We start from the raw sequence: 18,336 nt of genomic DNA, 5'->3' as shown, positions 1-18,336 counted from the left end.
ATTTTTAAAAGTAGAAGCTTGAATTGTTTGGGCACAGACCTGGATAGTAAGACAATACTCTGCAGGCTAACTCTGCCCCCTTTGGTAGTTTTGTCGGAAAATGTTATAGTTAGGGATGGAAATGTCAGGATTTTTGGTGGCCTTCCTAAGCCAGGATTCAGACACGGCTAGGACATCCGGGTTGGCAGAATGTGCTAAAGCAGTGAGTAAAAAAAAACTTAGGGAGGATTCTAATGTGCCATTAATACAGGTAACGAGTGGAAGACAGAGGAGCCTCATAAAGAAGAAGTTACAGGTCTGTGAGAGCCAGAAATCTTGCTTGTTTGAAGGTGACCAAATACTTATTTTTCACCATAATTTACAAATAGATTAATTAAAAATCCTACAATGCGATTTTCTGGATTTTTTCCACTAATTTTGTCTGTCATAGTTTAAGTGTACCTATGATGAAAAATACAGGCCTCTCATCTTTTTAAGTGGGAGAACTTGCACAATTGGTGGCTAAATGCTTTTTTGCCCCACTGTATGTTGACCTGTTTAAAGGTCTTACTCACGTCGGCTACGGAGAGCGTGATCACAGACGTCCGGAACAGCTGATGCTCTCATGCATGTCTCAGTGTTGCTTGCCTCAAGGCGAGCATAGAAGTGATTTAGCTAGTGATTTAGCTAATCTGGGAGGCTCGTGTCACTGGGCAGCTTGCGGCTGTGCTTCCCTTTTCAGTCTGTAATAGTTTGCAAGCCACATAAGACGAGCGTCGGAGCCGGTGTAGTAGTATGACAATCTTAGCCCTGTATTGACGCTTTTCCTGTTTGATGGTTCGTCGCAGGGCATAGCAGGATTTCTTATAAGCTTCCGGGTTAGAATCCCGCACCTTGAAAGTGGCAGCTCTACCCTTTAGCTCAGTGCGAATGTTGCCTGTAATCCATGGCTTCCGGTTGGGCTATGTATGTACAGTCACTGTGGGGACAACGTCCTCGATGCACTTATTGATAAAGCCAGTGACTGATGTGGTGTACTCCTCAATGCCATCAGAAGAATCCCGGAACATGTTCCAGTCTGTGATAGCAAAACAGTCCTGTTGTTTGGCATCTGCTTCCTGCTTTAATTTGTGCTTGTAAGCAGGAATCAGGAGGATAGAGTTGTGGTCGGATTTACCAAATGGAGGTCGAGGGAGAGCTTTGTACGTCTCTGTGTGTGGAGTACAGATGATCTAGAATTTTTTTCCCTCTGGTTGCACATTTAACATGTTGATAGAGATTTGGTAGAACTGATTTAAGTTTCACTGCATTAAAGTCTCCGGCCACTAGGAGCGCCGCCTCTGGGTGAGTGGTTTCCTGTTTGCTTATTTCCTTATGCCAGCTTCTCTCTGTGGTGGTAAATAAACAGCCACGAAAAGTATAGCTGAAAAATCTAGGCAAGTAGTGTGGCCTGCAATTTATCACAATATACTCTACTTCAGGCGAGCAAAATCTAGAGACCCTCCTTAGATTTTGTGAACCAGCTGTTGTTTACAAACATGCACAGACCGCCCCCCCCCTCCTCTGTTCTGTCTTGCCAGTGCAGCGTATATCCCTATAGCTGAAAATCCATGTCCTCATTCAGCAATGATTCCGTGAAACATAGGATATTACAGTTGTTGATGTCCCGTTGGTAGGATATTCGTGATCATACCTTGTCTAGTTTATTGTCCAATGATGTCCCGTTGGTAGGATATTTGTGATCGTACCTCGTCTAGTTTATTGTCCAATGGTGCACGTTGGTAGGATATTCGTGATCGTACCTCGTCTAGTTTATTGTCCAATGGTGCACATTGGTAGGATATTCGTGATCGTACCTCGTCTAGTTTATTGTCCAATGGTGAACGTTGGTAGGATATTCGTGATCGTACCTCGTCTAGTTTATTGTCCAATGGTGCACATTGGTAGGATATTCGTGATCGTACCTCGTCTAGTTTATTGTCCAATGGTGCACGTTGGTAGGATATTCGTGATCGTACCTCGTCTAGTTTATTGTCCAATGGTGCACATTGGTAGGATATTTGTGATCGTACCTCGTCTAGTTTATTGTCCAATGGTGCACGTTGGTAGGATATTCGTGATCGTACCTCGTCTAGTTTATTGTCCAATGGTGCACATTGGTAGGATATTCGTGATCGTACCTCGTCTAGTTTATTGTCCAATGGTGCATGTTGGTAGGATATTGACGGTAACGGCAGCTTTCCCACTCGCCTTCTGCGGGTCTGGATGAGGCATCCTGCTCTGTGTCCCCTGTACCTGCGCCTCTTCCTCTTGCAAATAACTGGGATGTTGGCCTTGTCGGATGTTAGGAGAATGTCCTGTGCGTCTTGCTTGAAGAAAAAATCTTAGTCTAATCCGAGGTTAGTGATCTCTGTCCTGATATCCAGAAGCTCTTTGTCTAATCCGAGGTGAGTGAACGCTGTCCTGATATCCAGAAGCTCTTTGTCTAATCCGAGGTGAGTGATCGCTGTCCTGATATCCAGAAGCTCTTTGTCTAATCCGAGGTCAGTGATCTCTGTCCTGATATCCAGAAGCTCTTTGTCTAATCCGAGGTGAGTGATCGCTGTCCTGATATCCAGAAGCTCTTTGTCTAATCCGAGGTGAGTGAACACTGTCCTGATATCCAGTAACTCTTTGTCTAATCCGAGGTGAGTGATCGCTGTCCTGATATCCAGAAGCTCTTTGTCTAATCCGAGGTGAGTGAACACTGTCCTGATATCCAGTAACTCTTTGTCTAATCCGAGGTGAGTGATCTCTGTCCTGATATCCAGTAGCTCTTTGTCTAATCCAAGGTGAGTGATCGCTGTCCTGAAATTCAGAAGCTCTTTTTTGCCGTAAGATACGGTGTCAGAAACATTATGTACAAAATGAGTTACAAATAACGCAAAAAAAAAACACACAATTGGGTGGGCGCTCGTAAAACTGCTGCCATTTTTTCCGGCGCCATTTTAATTTAATCTGGAGACGGAGTCGGCGTATTCATTGATGTTAAAATCTCCTGAGGCAACCCGGAACATATTTCAGTCCACGTGATTAAAATAGTCATGACGCCAGAATTCTGATTGGTCGGACGAACGCTGTATAGACCTGACCACCAGCACTTCCCTCGAGTCTTTGTTTTGAAGGCAGGGAGAAGCAAGATGGAGTCATGGTCGGATTTGCCAAAAGGAGGACAAGGGCGGGCCTTATACCCCGTGTCCAAAAGGCGTGTAGCAGTGGTCAAGAGTAGAATTTCCACGAGTAAGACAGTCCACGAGTAAGATGTGTTGGTAAAAATCTGGGAGCATGGTTCTCAAATTATTATTATCAAAGATATGACTGAGGATTCTTGTTACACCAGAGAAAGAAGCCTACATCTATACAAACACGTCCCAGATCTGTTCTGCCAACCAACTCCTATGGTCACGTTTGGTGAAACAAGACCGCACAAACAGATCTGGGACGAGAACAAACAATAACATAGGTAGGTAGCCCACGTCTCTGTACTTTTGAGTCCGTGTTTGAGGCAGTGCTCCATGACCACGAAGAACTGCTGCAACGGAGCGTAGTCAGAGTCCAGGGTCCTGCCCAGGTTCAGGGCCGACTCAATCAGACCCTTGATGCTCAGCTTAGCCATGTTCATCAGGTTCAACCGCTCGATGGCTATAGGGTCCTTCGGATCTGGACAGAGGGATAGAGGGAGAGAGTAGAGGAGGAAATAGAGGGACAAGTAGAAAAGATAAAGGAGAGAGGGAAGAGAGAGAAATAAGAGATGTCAACAAACAAACCATGGTACAATAGTCACCATGTCACCAACACTAGTTGAAGGCAGCAGCCAATCAAAACTGAGAATAGAGAGAGGAAGAATATCTTCCAACAGACAGAGGAACAAACCTTTTCACCCGTCAGCGCATTTTTGCAACAAATTGGACAAAATCATTGCATATTGCCAGGCAAAATGTCAGTATTGGAAAACCAAAATCAAGCATTTTTGCAGGTAAATGACAAAAAACAAATCCCTGTGAAATCCTGGTGGTTCTTTCTTCAGCAAGACACACTACTGTTATTTGGATCCATGTCTTATAATAGTGAGACATCAAAGGAAGTCATTGACTAATCTGACTGCAAAACTGGCAAAGAATGTCACAGCCACCTCTTCACATTTCAACCGGGTCTCATTACCACTAACCAGACCGTCTTCAAGGCTGTGACATGGTCCCGCCCTCGAGAGACAGCCTACTGGATGTCAATATAAATATCAAGCAACTACAATATACAGTTGAAGTCAGCAGTTTACATACACTTAGGTTGGAGTCATTAAAACTAGTTTTTCAACCACTCCACAAATTTCTTGTTAACATAGTTTTGGCAAGTCGGTTAGGACATCTGCTTTGCGCATGACAAGTAATTTTTCCAATAATTGTTTACAGACAGATTATTTCACTGTGTATCTCAATTCCAGTGGGTCAGAAGTTTACATACACTAAGTTGACTGTGCTGTCATGTGGCCCTTTATGGGTATAGCTAGTGGCTCCCCCCTCTCTCTCCTTCACCCAGGTTCTGTTATCTCAAGTCGTAAATTGCTGGAGGAGACGCTCTCCCCCTGGCCATGCAGAAAGAGACACGCTGTCTGTGTGGGTGGACCATTTCAGTTTGTCTGTGATGTGTACGCAGAGGAACTTAAAAAACATTCACCTTCTCCACTACTGTCCCGTCGATGTGGATAGGGGGCTGCTCCCTCTGCTGTTACCTGAAGTCCACGATCATCTCCTTTATTTTGTTGACATTGAGTGCGAGGTTATTTTCCTGACACCACACTCCAAGGGCCCTCACCTCCTCCGTGTAGGCCGTCTCGTCGTTGTTGGTAATCAAGCCTACCACTATAGTGTCGTCTGCAAACTTGATGATTGAGTTGGAGGCGTGCATGGCCACGCAGTTGTGGGTGAACAGGGAGTACAGGAGAGGGCTGAGAATGCACCCTTGTGGGGCCCCAGTGTTGAGGATAAGCGGGGAGGAGATGTTGTTACCTACCATCACCACCTGGGGGCGGCCGGTCAGGAAGTCCAGGACCCAGTTGCACAGGGCGGGGTTGAGACCCAGGGTCTCGAGCTTAATGACGAGTTTGGAGGGTACTATGGTGTTAAATGCTGAGCTGTAGTCGATGAACAACATACTTACATAGTTAATCCTCTTGTCCAGATGGGTTAGGGCAGTGTGCAGTGTGATTGCATCGTTTGTGGACCTATTAGAGCGGCAAGCAAATTGGAGTGGATCTAGGGTGTCAGGTAGGGTGGAGGTGATATGGTCCTTGACTAGTCTCTCAAAGCACTTCAAGATGGCCCCAGCCGACTTGTAAGTCGCTTTGGACAAAAGCGTCTGCTAAATGGGATATATTATTTATTATATATGGCGGAAGTGAGTGCTATGGGGCGGTTGTCATTTAGCTTAGTTACCTTAGCTTTCTTGGGAACAGGAACAATGCCCTCTTGAAGCATTTGGGGACAGCAGACTGGGATAAGGATTGATTGAATACGTCCGTAAACACACCAGCCAGCTGATCTGCACATGCTCTGAGGTCACGGCTGGGGATGCTGTCTGGGCCTGCAGCCTTGCGAGGGTTAACACGTTTAAATGTTTTACTCATGTTGGCTGCAGTGAAGGAGAGCCCGCAGGTTTTGGTAGCGGGCCGTCAGTGGCACTGTATTGTCCTCAAAGCGAGCAAAAAAGTTGTTTAGTTTGTCTGGGAGCAAGACATCGTGGTCCGTGAAGGGGCTGGTTTTTCTTTTGTAGTCCGTGATTGACTGTAGACCCTGCAACATACCTCTCGTGTCTGAGCCGTTGAATTGCGACTCTACTTTGGCTCTATACGGACGCTTAGCTTGTTTGATTGCCTTGGAGGGAATAGCTACACTGTTTGTATTCGGTAATGTTTCTGGGCACCTTTGCCATGATTAAAAGCAGTGGTTCGCCCTTCCAGTTTTGCGCGAATGCTGCCATCAATCCACGGGATCTGGCTGGGGAATGTTTTAGACACTGTGGGTCCAACATCACCGATGCCCAAATAAACTCACTCACCGAATCAGCGTATTCATCAATGTTGTCGTCCGACGCTATGCGGACCATATCCCAGTCCACTTGATCGAAGCAATCTTGAAGCATGGAATCCGATTGGCCGGACCAGCGTTGAACAGACCTGAGCACGGGCGTTTCCTGTTTTAGTTTCTGTCTATAGGCTGGGAGTAACAAAATGGAGTCATGGTCAGATTTTCCGAAAGGAGGGCGGGGGCGGACTTTATACTCGTTGCAAGAAGTCACAACAAACATTCACAACATTCACTTAAAATGAACCTTACAAATAGCAACGTTGGGAGATTTGGAAAGCCATAGTCAGTCAATAAATAATATAACAATACTCGTAGGAAAGGTTTATCTTTAGCTCACAATCTGTGGATACTATATGATTAGAACAGTTCAAAATGGAAAACATCACAATTAAAAAAAATATACATGGAAACCAAACGAGAGTGGTCTATTGTAATAGGTGGGACGGGCTGCCAATGTTCAGTAATGTATTATTGTTACGTGATTGCTGTATATAAAACAGTACCATGTATGAAAAATGTATACTGTACACTACTTGTCAACAGTTCTAGAACATCTACTCATTCAAGGGTTTTTGTTTATTTTTACTATTTTCTACATTGCAGAATAATAGTGAACACATCAAAACTATGGAATCATGTAGTAACAAAAAAAGTGTTAACAAATCAAAATATATTTTAAATTATTCAAAGTAGCCACCCTTGACAAAGCTTTGCACTCTTGGCATTCTGTCAACCAACTTCATCAGGTAGTCACCTGGAATGCATTTCAATTAACAGGTGTGATTTGTTAAAAGTTAATTGGTGGAATTTCTTTCCCTTCTTGATGCGTTTGAGCCAATCAGTTGTGTTGTGACAAGGTGGGGGGGGGGTATACAGAAGATTTGGTAACAGATCAAGTCCATATTATGGTAAGAACAGCTCAAATAAGCAAAGAGAAATGACAGTCCATCATTACTTTAAGACATGAAGGTAAATCCAGAACATTTCAAGAACTGAAAGTTTCCTCAAGTTCAGTTGCAAAAACCATCAAGCGCAATGATGAAACTCGCTTTCATGAGGACCACCACAGGAAAGGAAGACCCAGAGTTGCCTCTGCTGCAGAGGATACGTTCATTAGTTACCAGCTTCACAGACACATCAAGTAACAGACACATCTCAAAATCAAAGGCTCAGAGAGAGACTGTGTGAATCAGGCCTTTATGGTCGAATTGCTGCAAAGAAACCACTACTAAAAGGACACCAATCAGAAGACACTTGCTTGGGCCAAGAAACACAAGCAATGGACATTAGACCGGTGGAAATTTGTCCTTTGGTCTGGAGTTGAGATTTCTTATTCAAACCGCAGTGTCTTTGTGAGATGCGGCGTGGGTAAACGGATGATCTCCGCATGTGTATTTCCCACCGTGAAGCATGGCGGAGGTGGTGGTGAGATGGTGTGGCGGTGCTTTGCTGTTAACACTGTCAGCGATTTATTTAGAATTCAAGGCACACTTAACCAGCATGGCTACCACAGCATTCTGCAGCGATACGCCATCCCATCTGGTTTGGGCTTAGTGGGACTATCATTTGTTTTTTGAGAGGACAATGACCCAACACACCTCCAGGCTGTGTAAGGGCTATTTGACCAAGAAGGTGCTGCATCAGATGACCTGGCCTCCACAATCCCCTGACCTCATCCAAATTGAGATGGTTTGGGATGAGTTGGACCGCAGAGTGAAGGAAAAGCAGCCAACAAGTGCTCAGCATATGTGGGAACTATTTCAAGACTGTTGGAAAAGCATTCCAGGTGAAGCTCATTGAGAGAATGCCAAGTGTGCGAAGCTGTCAAGGCAAAGGGTGACGATTTGAAGAATCTGAAATATAAAATATATTTTGATTTGTTTAACACTTTTTTGGTTACTACATGATTCCATGTGTAATTTCATTGTAGAATAATAGTGAACAAATCAACTACGTAGAAAATAGCAAAAACCCTTCAATGAGTAGGTGTGTCCAAACTTTTGACCGGCAGTGAAAACCTGTAGAGGAAGAAGAAGAGGGGGAAGTGGATGGGTTAATACATCTGTTTATTTTAAATTACTGTTGTGCGGCTTGTGGCACTCAACTTGAATGCACCTCGAAGAACATTTATCTCACCTAGAACAAAAAGCAAGCTACACTGAACAAACCATATCAATGCAACAATTTCTGAAGACATTACAGAGTTAAAATTCATAAGGAAAATCAGTGAATTTAAATAAATTAGGCTCTAATCTATGGATTTCACAACACTGGGAATACAGATATGCATATGTGGGTCACAGATACCTTAAAACAAAGTTCGGTGCTTAAGATCAGCAAACCGGTATCTGGTGTGACCACCATGTGCCTCATGCAGCGTGACATCTTCTCAGAGTTGGTTGTGGTCTGTGGAATGTTGTCCCAATGGCTGTGGGATGGTGTCCCACTCCTCCTTCAATGGCGAAGTTGCTGGATATCAGCGAGAAGAGTACACGTCGATCCATCGCAAACAGTTGAAACCGGGTTCATCTGTGAACACCTATCCAGTGTGCCAGTGGCCATCAGAGCATTTGCCCACTGAAGTCAGTTACGATGCTGATCATCGTCAGTCAGGTCAAGATGACGAGCTTGGTTTATGGTTTCTATTCTTCAGTTGTGCAAATGGTCTGAGGTTGTGAGGCCGGTTGGCCATACAGCCATATTCTCTAAAAAGGACGGCGCAGAATTGACCAGGTTTGGCCATCACTGTAAATAAGAATTCGTTCGCAACTGACTTGCCTAGTTAAAGATTAAATACAACGATAAAACAGCTCTGGTGGACATTCCTGCAGTCCGCATACCAAATGCATGCTCCCTCAAAACTTCAGACATCTGTGAAATTGTGTTGTGTGACAAAACTGCATGGTTTTACCTAGGTGCACCTATGTAATGATCATGCTGTTTAATCAGATTCTTGATATGCCACACCTGTCAGGTGGATGGATTATCTTTGCAAAGGAGAAATTCTCACTAACAGGGATGTAAACAAATTTGTGCCCAAAATTTGAGATCAATAAGCTTTTTGTGCGTATGGAACATTTCTGGGATATTTTATTCAGCCCATGTTATGTTTATATTTTTATTCAGTAGAAAAGTTAATAGATCAACTATTCCATGGGGTTGTCTAATTTGTCATTACGCCTTTTGTTTGTAGAGGAAAAGTAAAATGTGGACTGTTCTAGCATCTTCAACGTGTGGCGCAGCACCACAGCTTAACGACAGCATCGAAAACACTGGTCTGTAACTGTACGGAGGCAGGATGGAGAGAGGATATCCTGAGTGTCTATATCCCAGCCCTCCTCCCTGCAAGACACTCTTGTAATCATTGAGTTAAATCAGTGGGTTACCAAGCGCTGAGAACCAATGATGTAATTCATTACCACAACATCCTCCTGAACATCCAACCACCCCCGACCCTCCCCATCCTCCTAGACTAGGTCAGCCTCAGCCCTGTCTGTACCTTCGTGGGCTGGCTCTGGGTCTGGGGTGAGGGAGATGTCGTTCAGCTCCCTGAGACAGAGCCATTCTCCGTCCACCGACACGCGGAAGTTACACAGGTAGATGGTCTCCCGGGCGGCCTGCGTGATCTTGTCGGTGGTGGGAGTCGGGGCGTCGGGCTGGGCCATCAGGTCTGCCATGATGACTCAGCGAATAGAGGGCTGAGAGGCAAATGGAAACAACACAGCTCTCTCCAGAAAGACAGGCAATGCAAAGTAAGGCCAGTCTATGTGCTGAAAACAAAGGGAGAGGGAAAAGAGGAGGCTGGATGGATGCTGGGTTTGTTATTCCTCGCCCTTCACGCTCTCCTCCCTTTACAGATGAGTAAGGAGAAAAGCCACGTCTGTCTCAACAAAGGCTGCAGCCCTGCCCTCTCCTCTGTGCACTGGGATAACAACGCTCTGCCTCTCCTCTGTGCACTGGGATAACAACGCTCTGCCTCTCCTCTGTGCACTGGGATAACAACGCTCTGCCTCTCCTCTGTGCACTGGGATAACAACGCTCTGCCTCTCCTCTGTGCACTGGGATAACAACGCTCTGCCTCTCCTCTGTGCACTGGGATAACAACGCTCTGCCTCTCCTCTGTGCACTGGGATAACACCGCTCTGCCTCTCCTCTGTGCACTGGGATAACAACGCTCTGCCTCTCCTCTGTGCACTGGGATAACAACGCTCTGCCTCTCCTCTGTGCACTGGGATAACAACGCTCTGCCTCTCCTCTGTGCACTGGGATAACAACGCTCTGCCTCTCCTCTGTGCACTGGGATAACAACGCTCTGCCTCTCCTCTGTGCACTGGGATAACAACGCTCTGCCTCTCCTCTGTGCACTGGGATAACAACGCTCTGCCTCTCCTCTGTGCACTGGGATAACAACGCTCTGCCTCTCCTCTGTGCACTGGGATAACAACGCTCTGCCTCTCCTCTGTGCGTCTCTGCAGAGCGGTGCGGTCTGGGTACTGGGATAACAACGCTCTGCCTCTCCTCTGTGCGTCTCTGCAGAGCGGTGCGGTCTGGGTACTGGGATAACAACGCTCTGCCTCTCCTCTCGCCCGGCTAGCTCAGATAGAGTAGGCTGTGAGTCGCTGCTCCGATGATAGACACCAAGATGGCCGCCTAATAATGAGCTTGCTGGGTAACAGATCAGCATCACGTGATCAGATGGTGCATGCGTAAAAAAAAAAAAAATGTCTGTTTCAGGGAGGGAGAGCTTCATCTTTCTTTCTGGCGTCAGCCAGATTTCCTGGTTGAGAGGAGTATTAATCAAACACTAAACTGAGAACCACCACTTAACAGGCACGACAACTCTCCTGTATAAAAGCAGTGGACATTAACTATCGCTTCAATCAGCCTACAACATTCATGTTTTTAGGACAAGTATTGAAACATTGGTATCTCTTGGTAATTTGTTAAGTAAAATAAGTTGTTCTCAATGACTTACCGAGTAAAATAAAAATAATGCGTGCACTGTTGGAGACTGCAGGAAAATTACATTTCACTCTGATGAAACTGAGTAATAATACTATAATACTATAATAATAATAATAATAATAGAACCGAGATCATCTGTTAGTCACAAAACAGTCTGAGAAAAAGCCTAGAAGTCATTATGCTCGTTTACAGCATTTCTAGTTCTTTATGTTACCTCATAGTGCTGCCACACCATTCAGTGCTTTATGTTACCTCATAGTGCTGCCTCACCATTCAGTTCTTTATGTTACCTCATAGTGCTGCCACACCATTCAGTGCTTTATGTTACCTCATAGTGCTGCCACACCATTCAGTTCTTTATGTTACCTCATAGTGCTGCCACACCATTCAGTTCTTTATGTTACCTCATAGTGCTGCCACACCATTCAGTTCTTTATGTTACCTCATAGTGTGCCACACCATTCAGTTCTTTATGTTACCTCATAGTGCTGCCACACCATTCAGTTCTTTATGTTACCTCATAGTGCTGCCACACCATTCAGTTCTTTATGTTACCTCATAGTGCTGCCACACCATTCAGTTCTTTACGTTACCTCATAGTGCTGCCACACCATTCAGTTCTTTATGTTACCTCATAGTGCTGCCACACCATTCAGTTCTTTATGTTACCTCATAGTGCTGCCACACCATTCAGTTCTTTATGTTACCTCATAGTGCTGCCACACCATTCAGTTCTTTATGTTACCTCATAGTGCTGCCACACCATTCAGTTCTTTATGTTACCTCATAGTGCTGCCACACCATTCAGTTCTTTATGTTACCTCATAGTGCTGCCACACCATTCAGTGCTTTATGTTACCTCATAGTGCTGCCTCACCATTCAGTTCTTTATGTTACCTCATAGTGCTGCCACACCATTCAGTGCTTTATGTTACCTCATAGTGCTGCCACACCATTCAGTTCTTTATGTTACCTCATAGTGCTGCCACACCATTCAGTTCTTTATGTTACCTCATAGTGCTGCCACACCATTCAGTTCTTTATGTTACCTCATAGTGCTGCCACACCATTCAGTTCTTTATGTTACCTCATAGTGCTGCCTCACCATTCAGTTCTTTATGTTACCTCATAGTGCTGCCTCACCATTCAGTTCTTTATGTTACCTCATAGTGCTGCCTCACCATTCAGTTCTTTATGTTACCTCATAGTGCTGCCACACCATTCAGTTCTTTATGTTACCTCATAGTGCTGCCTCACCATTCAGTTCTTTATGTTACCTCATAGTGCTGCCTCACCATTCAGTTCTTTATGTTACCTCATAGTGCTGCCTCACCATTCAGTTCTTTATGTTACCTCATAGTGCTGCCTCACCATTCAGTTCTTTATGTTACCTCATAGTGCTGCCACACCATTCAGTTCTTTATGTTACCTCATAGTGCTGCCACACCATTCAGTTCTTTATGTTACCTCATAGTGCTGCCACACCATTCAGTTCTTTATGTTACCTCATAGTGCTGCCTCACCATTCAGTTCTTTATGTTACCTCATAGTGCTGCCTCACCATTCAGTTCTTTATGTTACCTCATAGTGCTGCCACACCATTCAGTTCTTTACGTTACCTCATAGTGCTGCCACACCATTCAGTTCTTTATGTTACCTCATAGTGCTGCCACACCATTCAGTTCTTTATGTTACCTCATAGTGCTGCCACACCATTCAGTTCTTTACGTTACCTCATAGTGCTGCCACACCATTCAGTTCTTTACGTTACCTCATAGTGCTGCCACACCATTCAGTTCTTTACGTTACCTCATAGTGCTGCCACACCATTCAGTTCTTTACGTTACCTCATAGTGCTGCCACACCATTCAGTTCTTTATGTTACCTCATAGTGCTGCCACACCATTCAGTTCTTTACGTTACCTCATAGTGCTGCCACACCATTCAGTTCTTTACGTTACCTCATAGTGCTGCCACACCATTCAGTTCTTTACGTTACCTCATAGTGCTGCCTCACCATTCAGTTCTTTACGTTACCTCATAGTGCTGCCACACCATTCAGTTCTTTACGTTACCTCATAGTGCTGCCACACCATTCAGTTCTTTACGTTACCTCATAGTGCTGCCTCACCATTCAGTTCTTTACGTTACCTCATAGTGCTGCCACACCATTCAGTTCTTTATGTTACCTCATAGTGCTGCCACACCATTCAGTTCTTTATGTTACCTCATAGTGCTGCCACACCATTCAGTTCTTTATGTTACCTCATAGTGCTGCCACACCATTCAGTTCTTTATGTTACCTCATAGTGCTGCCACACCATTCAGTTCTTTACGTTACCTCATAGTGCTGCCACACCATTCAGTTCTTTACGTTACCTCATAGTGCTGCCACACCATTCAGTTCTTTATGTTACCTCATAGTGCTGCCACACCATTCAGTTCTTTACGTTACCTCATAGTGCTGCCACACCATTCAGTTCTTTATGTTACCTCATAGTGCTGCCACACCATTCAGTGTTTTATGTTACATAATACAGGGATACAAACTTCTGAGGGACCAAAAAGGGGACACTTTGTTGTTGTTGCACTGAAACAAGCAATAAATAACGCAGGTTTTAACTAATTAACCAACAGAATATGATCTACATGATCAGTCTGTGTGTAAAATAAAAATATAACGAGTTACCATTTCACACAGATTTCCAGTAAGCAACCTACGCGTTAAGCAACCTACGCGTTATAACTTGAGGAATGGCAAGGAGTCGTATAATGTTTGTTTTTTGGAGGGTTGGTCAGCTTAATATTGCTGAAAGAATGTTGCTTCCAATGTAATTGTCTGCATCATTTCCAATCACCCATATTTTTTGGGCTAAATAATAAATATATATATATATATATATATATATATCCATACACACATACCTATATAGACATATCGTTTTTTTAAAGAATATACCTTCATTATTATTCCCCACAAACCCTTCTCCCGATCCCCCAATTGGAGTAAACTAATAAACACTTCTGCTCCATACATCTTATACACACTCTACAGACAGTCTACTTTACAATAGTTCTCTTGTTTGTTCTTAGTCCTTCCTCTATTTCTGATGTCCATCCAGTTTGATGATTTCTATTTTTAACTGTGCTATTTCACAAAGGTTCTGAACCTATATACATTCTACAAATCCCTTATGCCCTACATTGTTATTAGTCCCACCCTTCAGCTCCACTCAACCTCTCCCATCTGTCTCTCAACATCATCCATTTTGGATTTCTACTTGCCATATATTTTCCAACTGTGCTGTTTTGCTTCACAAAATAATTGAACCTTCCTATTCTCATAGCTTCTACAGATTGTAAATTAAAAAAACATTTTTGCTAAAATAATTATTATATTATTGATTGATTGACTATGGCTTTTCAAATCACCCAGTATCTGTAGTGTTAGTTCTAGGCAAATGTTGCAATTCTTCAGCCATTCCTGGACCTGTGACCAAAAACGAGATCCATATGGACAATACCTAAATAAATGATCCAATGACTCTGCCTCCTCACAGCAGAATCTGCAGAGCTGGGAAGACTGTATCCCCCATACATTTACCATTCTATTGGTTGCAAGAATTTTGTATAGAAATTTATATTGAAAAATTTGAAGTTTTGAATCCGGTGTTGTTTTGCGTATCAATTCATAAACTATGTGCCATGGAATGGGTACATCGAAAATCTCTTCCCAACTATTTAGCCATTTAAATGGCACAGCTGTCAGTTTTTTGGTCCTTAAATGAAATTGGTATATGTTATTATTTATCACACTTTTCTTTAACCAATTATGTTCTTTAAATACAGGGCCGACATACAAGTTCCTTACCTTTTTCCCATTAACATGCCTCTTCCATTTTGTGGTAATGCTGCAATTAGTTGGTTGTAATTTTGGGTAGAGCAGACATTTCCATATGTCTGTGTTAGCTGCATGTGTGACAACCCTCCATCAGTCCTATTTATGATATCATTCACTCAAATTATATAATTTTTAAACATTTCATCGAAAAATACGTTTAAAAAAATCTATTTGAGTTTAACCACAATATTTGTTATATGTTTGTTCTGTCTTTTCAGGTGGATTAAACTGACATTGCAACTAACTTTACAAGATGTGTTTAAAAAATAATGATATTTTGGAGATTATTTCCATTTCAAATAACGAAAATTAGCAGTTGTAGTTGAATAAAGGGGAAAAGGCCATTCTTGAACATAGGATGAGACATTCATACCAATTTACTAGAGAACCAGTTTGGATTTAAGTATAACTTTTGTAGGACTGATGCCTTTACTGAGAGGTCTAATGCTTTAATATTTAATCATTTCTGCCCCCCGAATTCATATTCCTTATATAAATAGGCCCTTTTCATTTTGTCTGTCTTGCCATTCCAAATAAAATTGAATATGTTTTGTTCATATAATTTAAAAAGCAGGTCACTAGGTGGAGGCAAAACCATAAGCAACTAGGTAAACTGTGATATGACTAAAGAGTTAATCAGGGTGATTTTTACACAAATAGACAGGTATTTTCCTTTCCGTGGTAGCAAGATCTTATCTATTTTTGTTAACCTTCTATAAACATTTATTGGACTGAGATCGTTTATTTCTTTTGGGATTTGTATACCGACTATGTCCACATCTCCGTCAGACCATTTTATTGGTAAACTACATGGTAACTATTGGTAAACTACATGGTAACTATTGGTAAACTCCATGGTAACTATTGATAAACTACATGGTAATGTAAAACGTGCATTTTTTAGTGATCCAATACGTAATATGGTACATTTATCATAATTTGGTTTTAATCCAGAGAGGATAGAAAAAATATCTAGATCCTCTAGTCGTATAAATGTTACCAGTTAATACTATAGCGAATTGGTTAGGTTACTAACGTTAGCTCATCTGACCTTATTAGCAAGCCAATTTTCACACCATAAACTCATTTATTTCATCAGATAAATTGTCTAATGTGGCTCAACATTTCCCAGCTAGCTAACGTTAAATTCGACCCAGCTAGCAAGATACTAAACAATGCTAGGTCCATCACACTTTCTTGGATTCAAAATGGAAAAATTCACCGAAAGGTGACTAGTTTGCATCCTTGTTAGATCACAGAAGTTCAGTTAAAAAAAAAGCTATCAAATGTTCAGCATCCAACCTGTCACCTCAAAGTATTCAGACCCCGTGACTTTTTCCAAATTGTTACAGCCTTATTCTAAAATTAATAAAATGTTTTTCCCCCCGATCAATCTACACCCCATTTTGACAAAGCAAAAATTGGTTTTTAGAAATGTTGGCTAATTTCTCAAATTAAAAAACAGAAATATCACATTTATATAAGTAGGGTTGTGAGGTCCTGAGCATGTTTTCAGCAAGGATTTCTCTGTACTTTGCACCATTACCTCGATCCTGACTAGTCTCCCAGTCCCTGCGGCTGAAAAACATCCCCACAGCATGATGCTGCCACCACCATGCTTCACCGTAGGGGTGGTGCCAGGTTTCCTCCAGATGTGACACTTGGCTTTCAGGCCAAAGAATTCAATCTTGATTTCATCAGACCAGCGAATCTTGTTTCTCATCGTGTGCGAGTACTTTGGGTGCCTTTTGGCAAACCCCAAGCGGGCTGTCATCTTTACTGAGGAGTGGTTTCCGTATGGACACTCTACCATAAAGGCTTGATTGGTGGAGTGCTGAAGAGAGATGGTTGTCCTTCGGAAAGGTTCTCCCATCTCCACAGAGGAACTGCAGAGCTCGGTCAGACCATCCAGCTACATCTAGCCTGTATCAAAACACCAATTACACTAGCGGTCAAAAGTTTTAGAACACCTCATTCAAGGGTTTTTATTTTTACTATTTTCTACATTGTAGAATAATAGTGAAGACATCAAAACTATGAAATAACACATATGGAATCATGTAGTAACCAAAAAGAAGTGTTAAACAAATCCAAATACATTTTTAGATTCTTTCAGTCTTGAAGGAGTTCCCACATATGCTGATTTTTTTGAGAAATTTGTTAACATCCCTGTTAGTGAGCATTTCTCCTTCGCCAACATAATCCATCTACCTGACAGGTGTGACATTTCAAGAAGCTGATTATTACAGCATGATCATTACACAGGTGCAACTTGTGCTGGGGACAATAAAAGGGCGGTAAAATGTGCAGTTTTGTCACAACACAATGCCACAGATGTCTCAAGTTGCGGGAGCGTGCAATTGGCTCACTGCATGAACATTTGCCAGAGAATTTAAATGTTAATTCCTCTACCATAAGCCACCTCCAACGTCATTAAAAGAATTTGGCAGAACATCCAAAACCCTCAACCACAGAACACGTGTAACCACGCCAACCCAGGACCTCCACATCCATCTTCTTCAGCTGCGGGATTGTCTGAGACCAGCCACCCAGAAAGCTGACGTAAATGTGGGTTTGCACAACCAAATCATTTCTGCAGTCTCGGGGAAGCTCATCTGCGTGCTCGTCGTCAGGGTCTGGACCTGACTGCAGTTTGGCAACGTAACCAACTTCAGTGGGCAAATGCTCACCGTCGATGGTCACCGGCACTCTGGAGAAGCTCTATACGGATGAAAGCCGGGTTCAATTGTACCAGGTAGATGGCGCTGTGTGGGCGAGTGGTTATCTGATGTTAGTGTCTATCAATTCCCCATTACATTCATCATCAGTAATATATTTACATTGAATTCCTATCATTTCTCGTCTACAATGTTTGGTTACTGTAATTTCTGTTACTGCATTCAATATATTATTCCCGTCTCAAACCATTCTATTGGACCTACGGGCCTCTTTTTACGGTCATTAAATTCTCAATGGATGTAAAAACAGACTTTGTTTAGTTGCTGTGTGAGGTGAAGAAAAAATTACTTTGGGAAGCTCCACAACTCATTAGTGGTGGTGCGTTAAGCCAAATCAGACATACCCTCAGATCCCCAAATGGGCACATTTAGAAGCCTACATTTGCACACAGGCCAGGTAGACTAGGCCTACTTCTATTCATACTCCAATCATCAGAACTGTAGGACTAATAATAAAATATTGAATGCATTAACAGATTTTATAGTAACAAAAGTAGATTAGAAATAATGGGAATTAACTGTACTACTGGTGTGCAATTCCCGTGGCCTCCGCGATGGATCAGTCCACTGAGACGGGCCTCCGCGATGGATCAGTCCACTGAGACGGGCCTCCGCGATGGATCAGTCCACT

General features: G+C 42.9%; 1 protein-coding gene across 3 annotated transcripts in view; it reads right to left on the bottom strand.

Moving 5' to 3' along the window:
• Window positions 1-18,336, bottom strand: part of LOC135507194 (protein RUFY3-like) — a 73,223-nt gene that overhangs the window by 51,026 nt on the left and 3,861 nt on the right. For 2 of the 3 annotated variants that reach the window (XM_064926815.1, XM_064926925.1), the window contains exon 2: window positions 3,505-3,678. In XM_064926815.1, the coding sequence (XP_064782887.1) occupies window positions 3,505-3,678 (174 nt within the window). Of the gene's footprint in view, window positions 1-3,504; window positions 3,679-9,600; window positions 10,010-18,336 lie in introns of those variants that run through there. The other variant, XM_064926871.1, reaches the window with a different exon arrangement.

Source organism: Oncorhynchus masou, chromosome 1, assembly GCF_036934945.1.
Source record: "Oncorhynchus masou masou isolate Uvic2021 chromosome 1, UVic_Omas_1.1, whole genome shotgun sequence".
Lineage (NCBI taxonomy): Eukaryota > Metazoa > Chordata > Actinopteri > Salmoniformes > Salmonidae > Oncorhynchus > Oncorhynchus masou.
The sequence above is the reverse complement of the archived record's forward strand: the minus strand, read 5'-3'. Positions and strand labels throughout refer to the sequence as shown.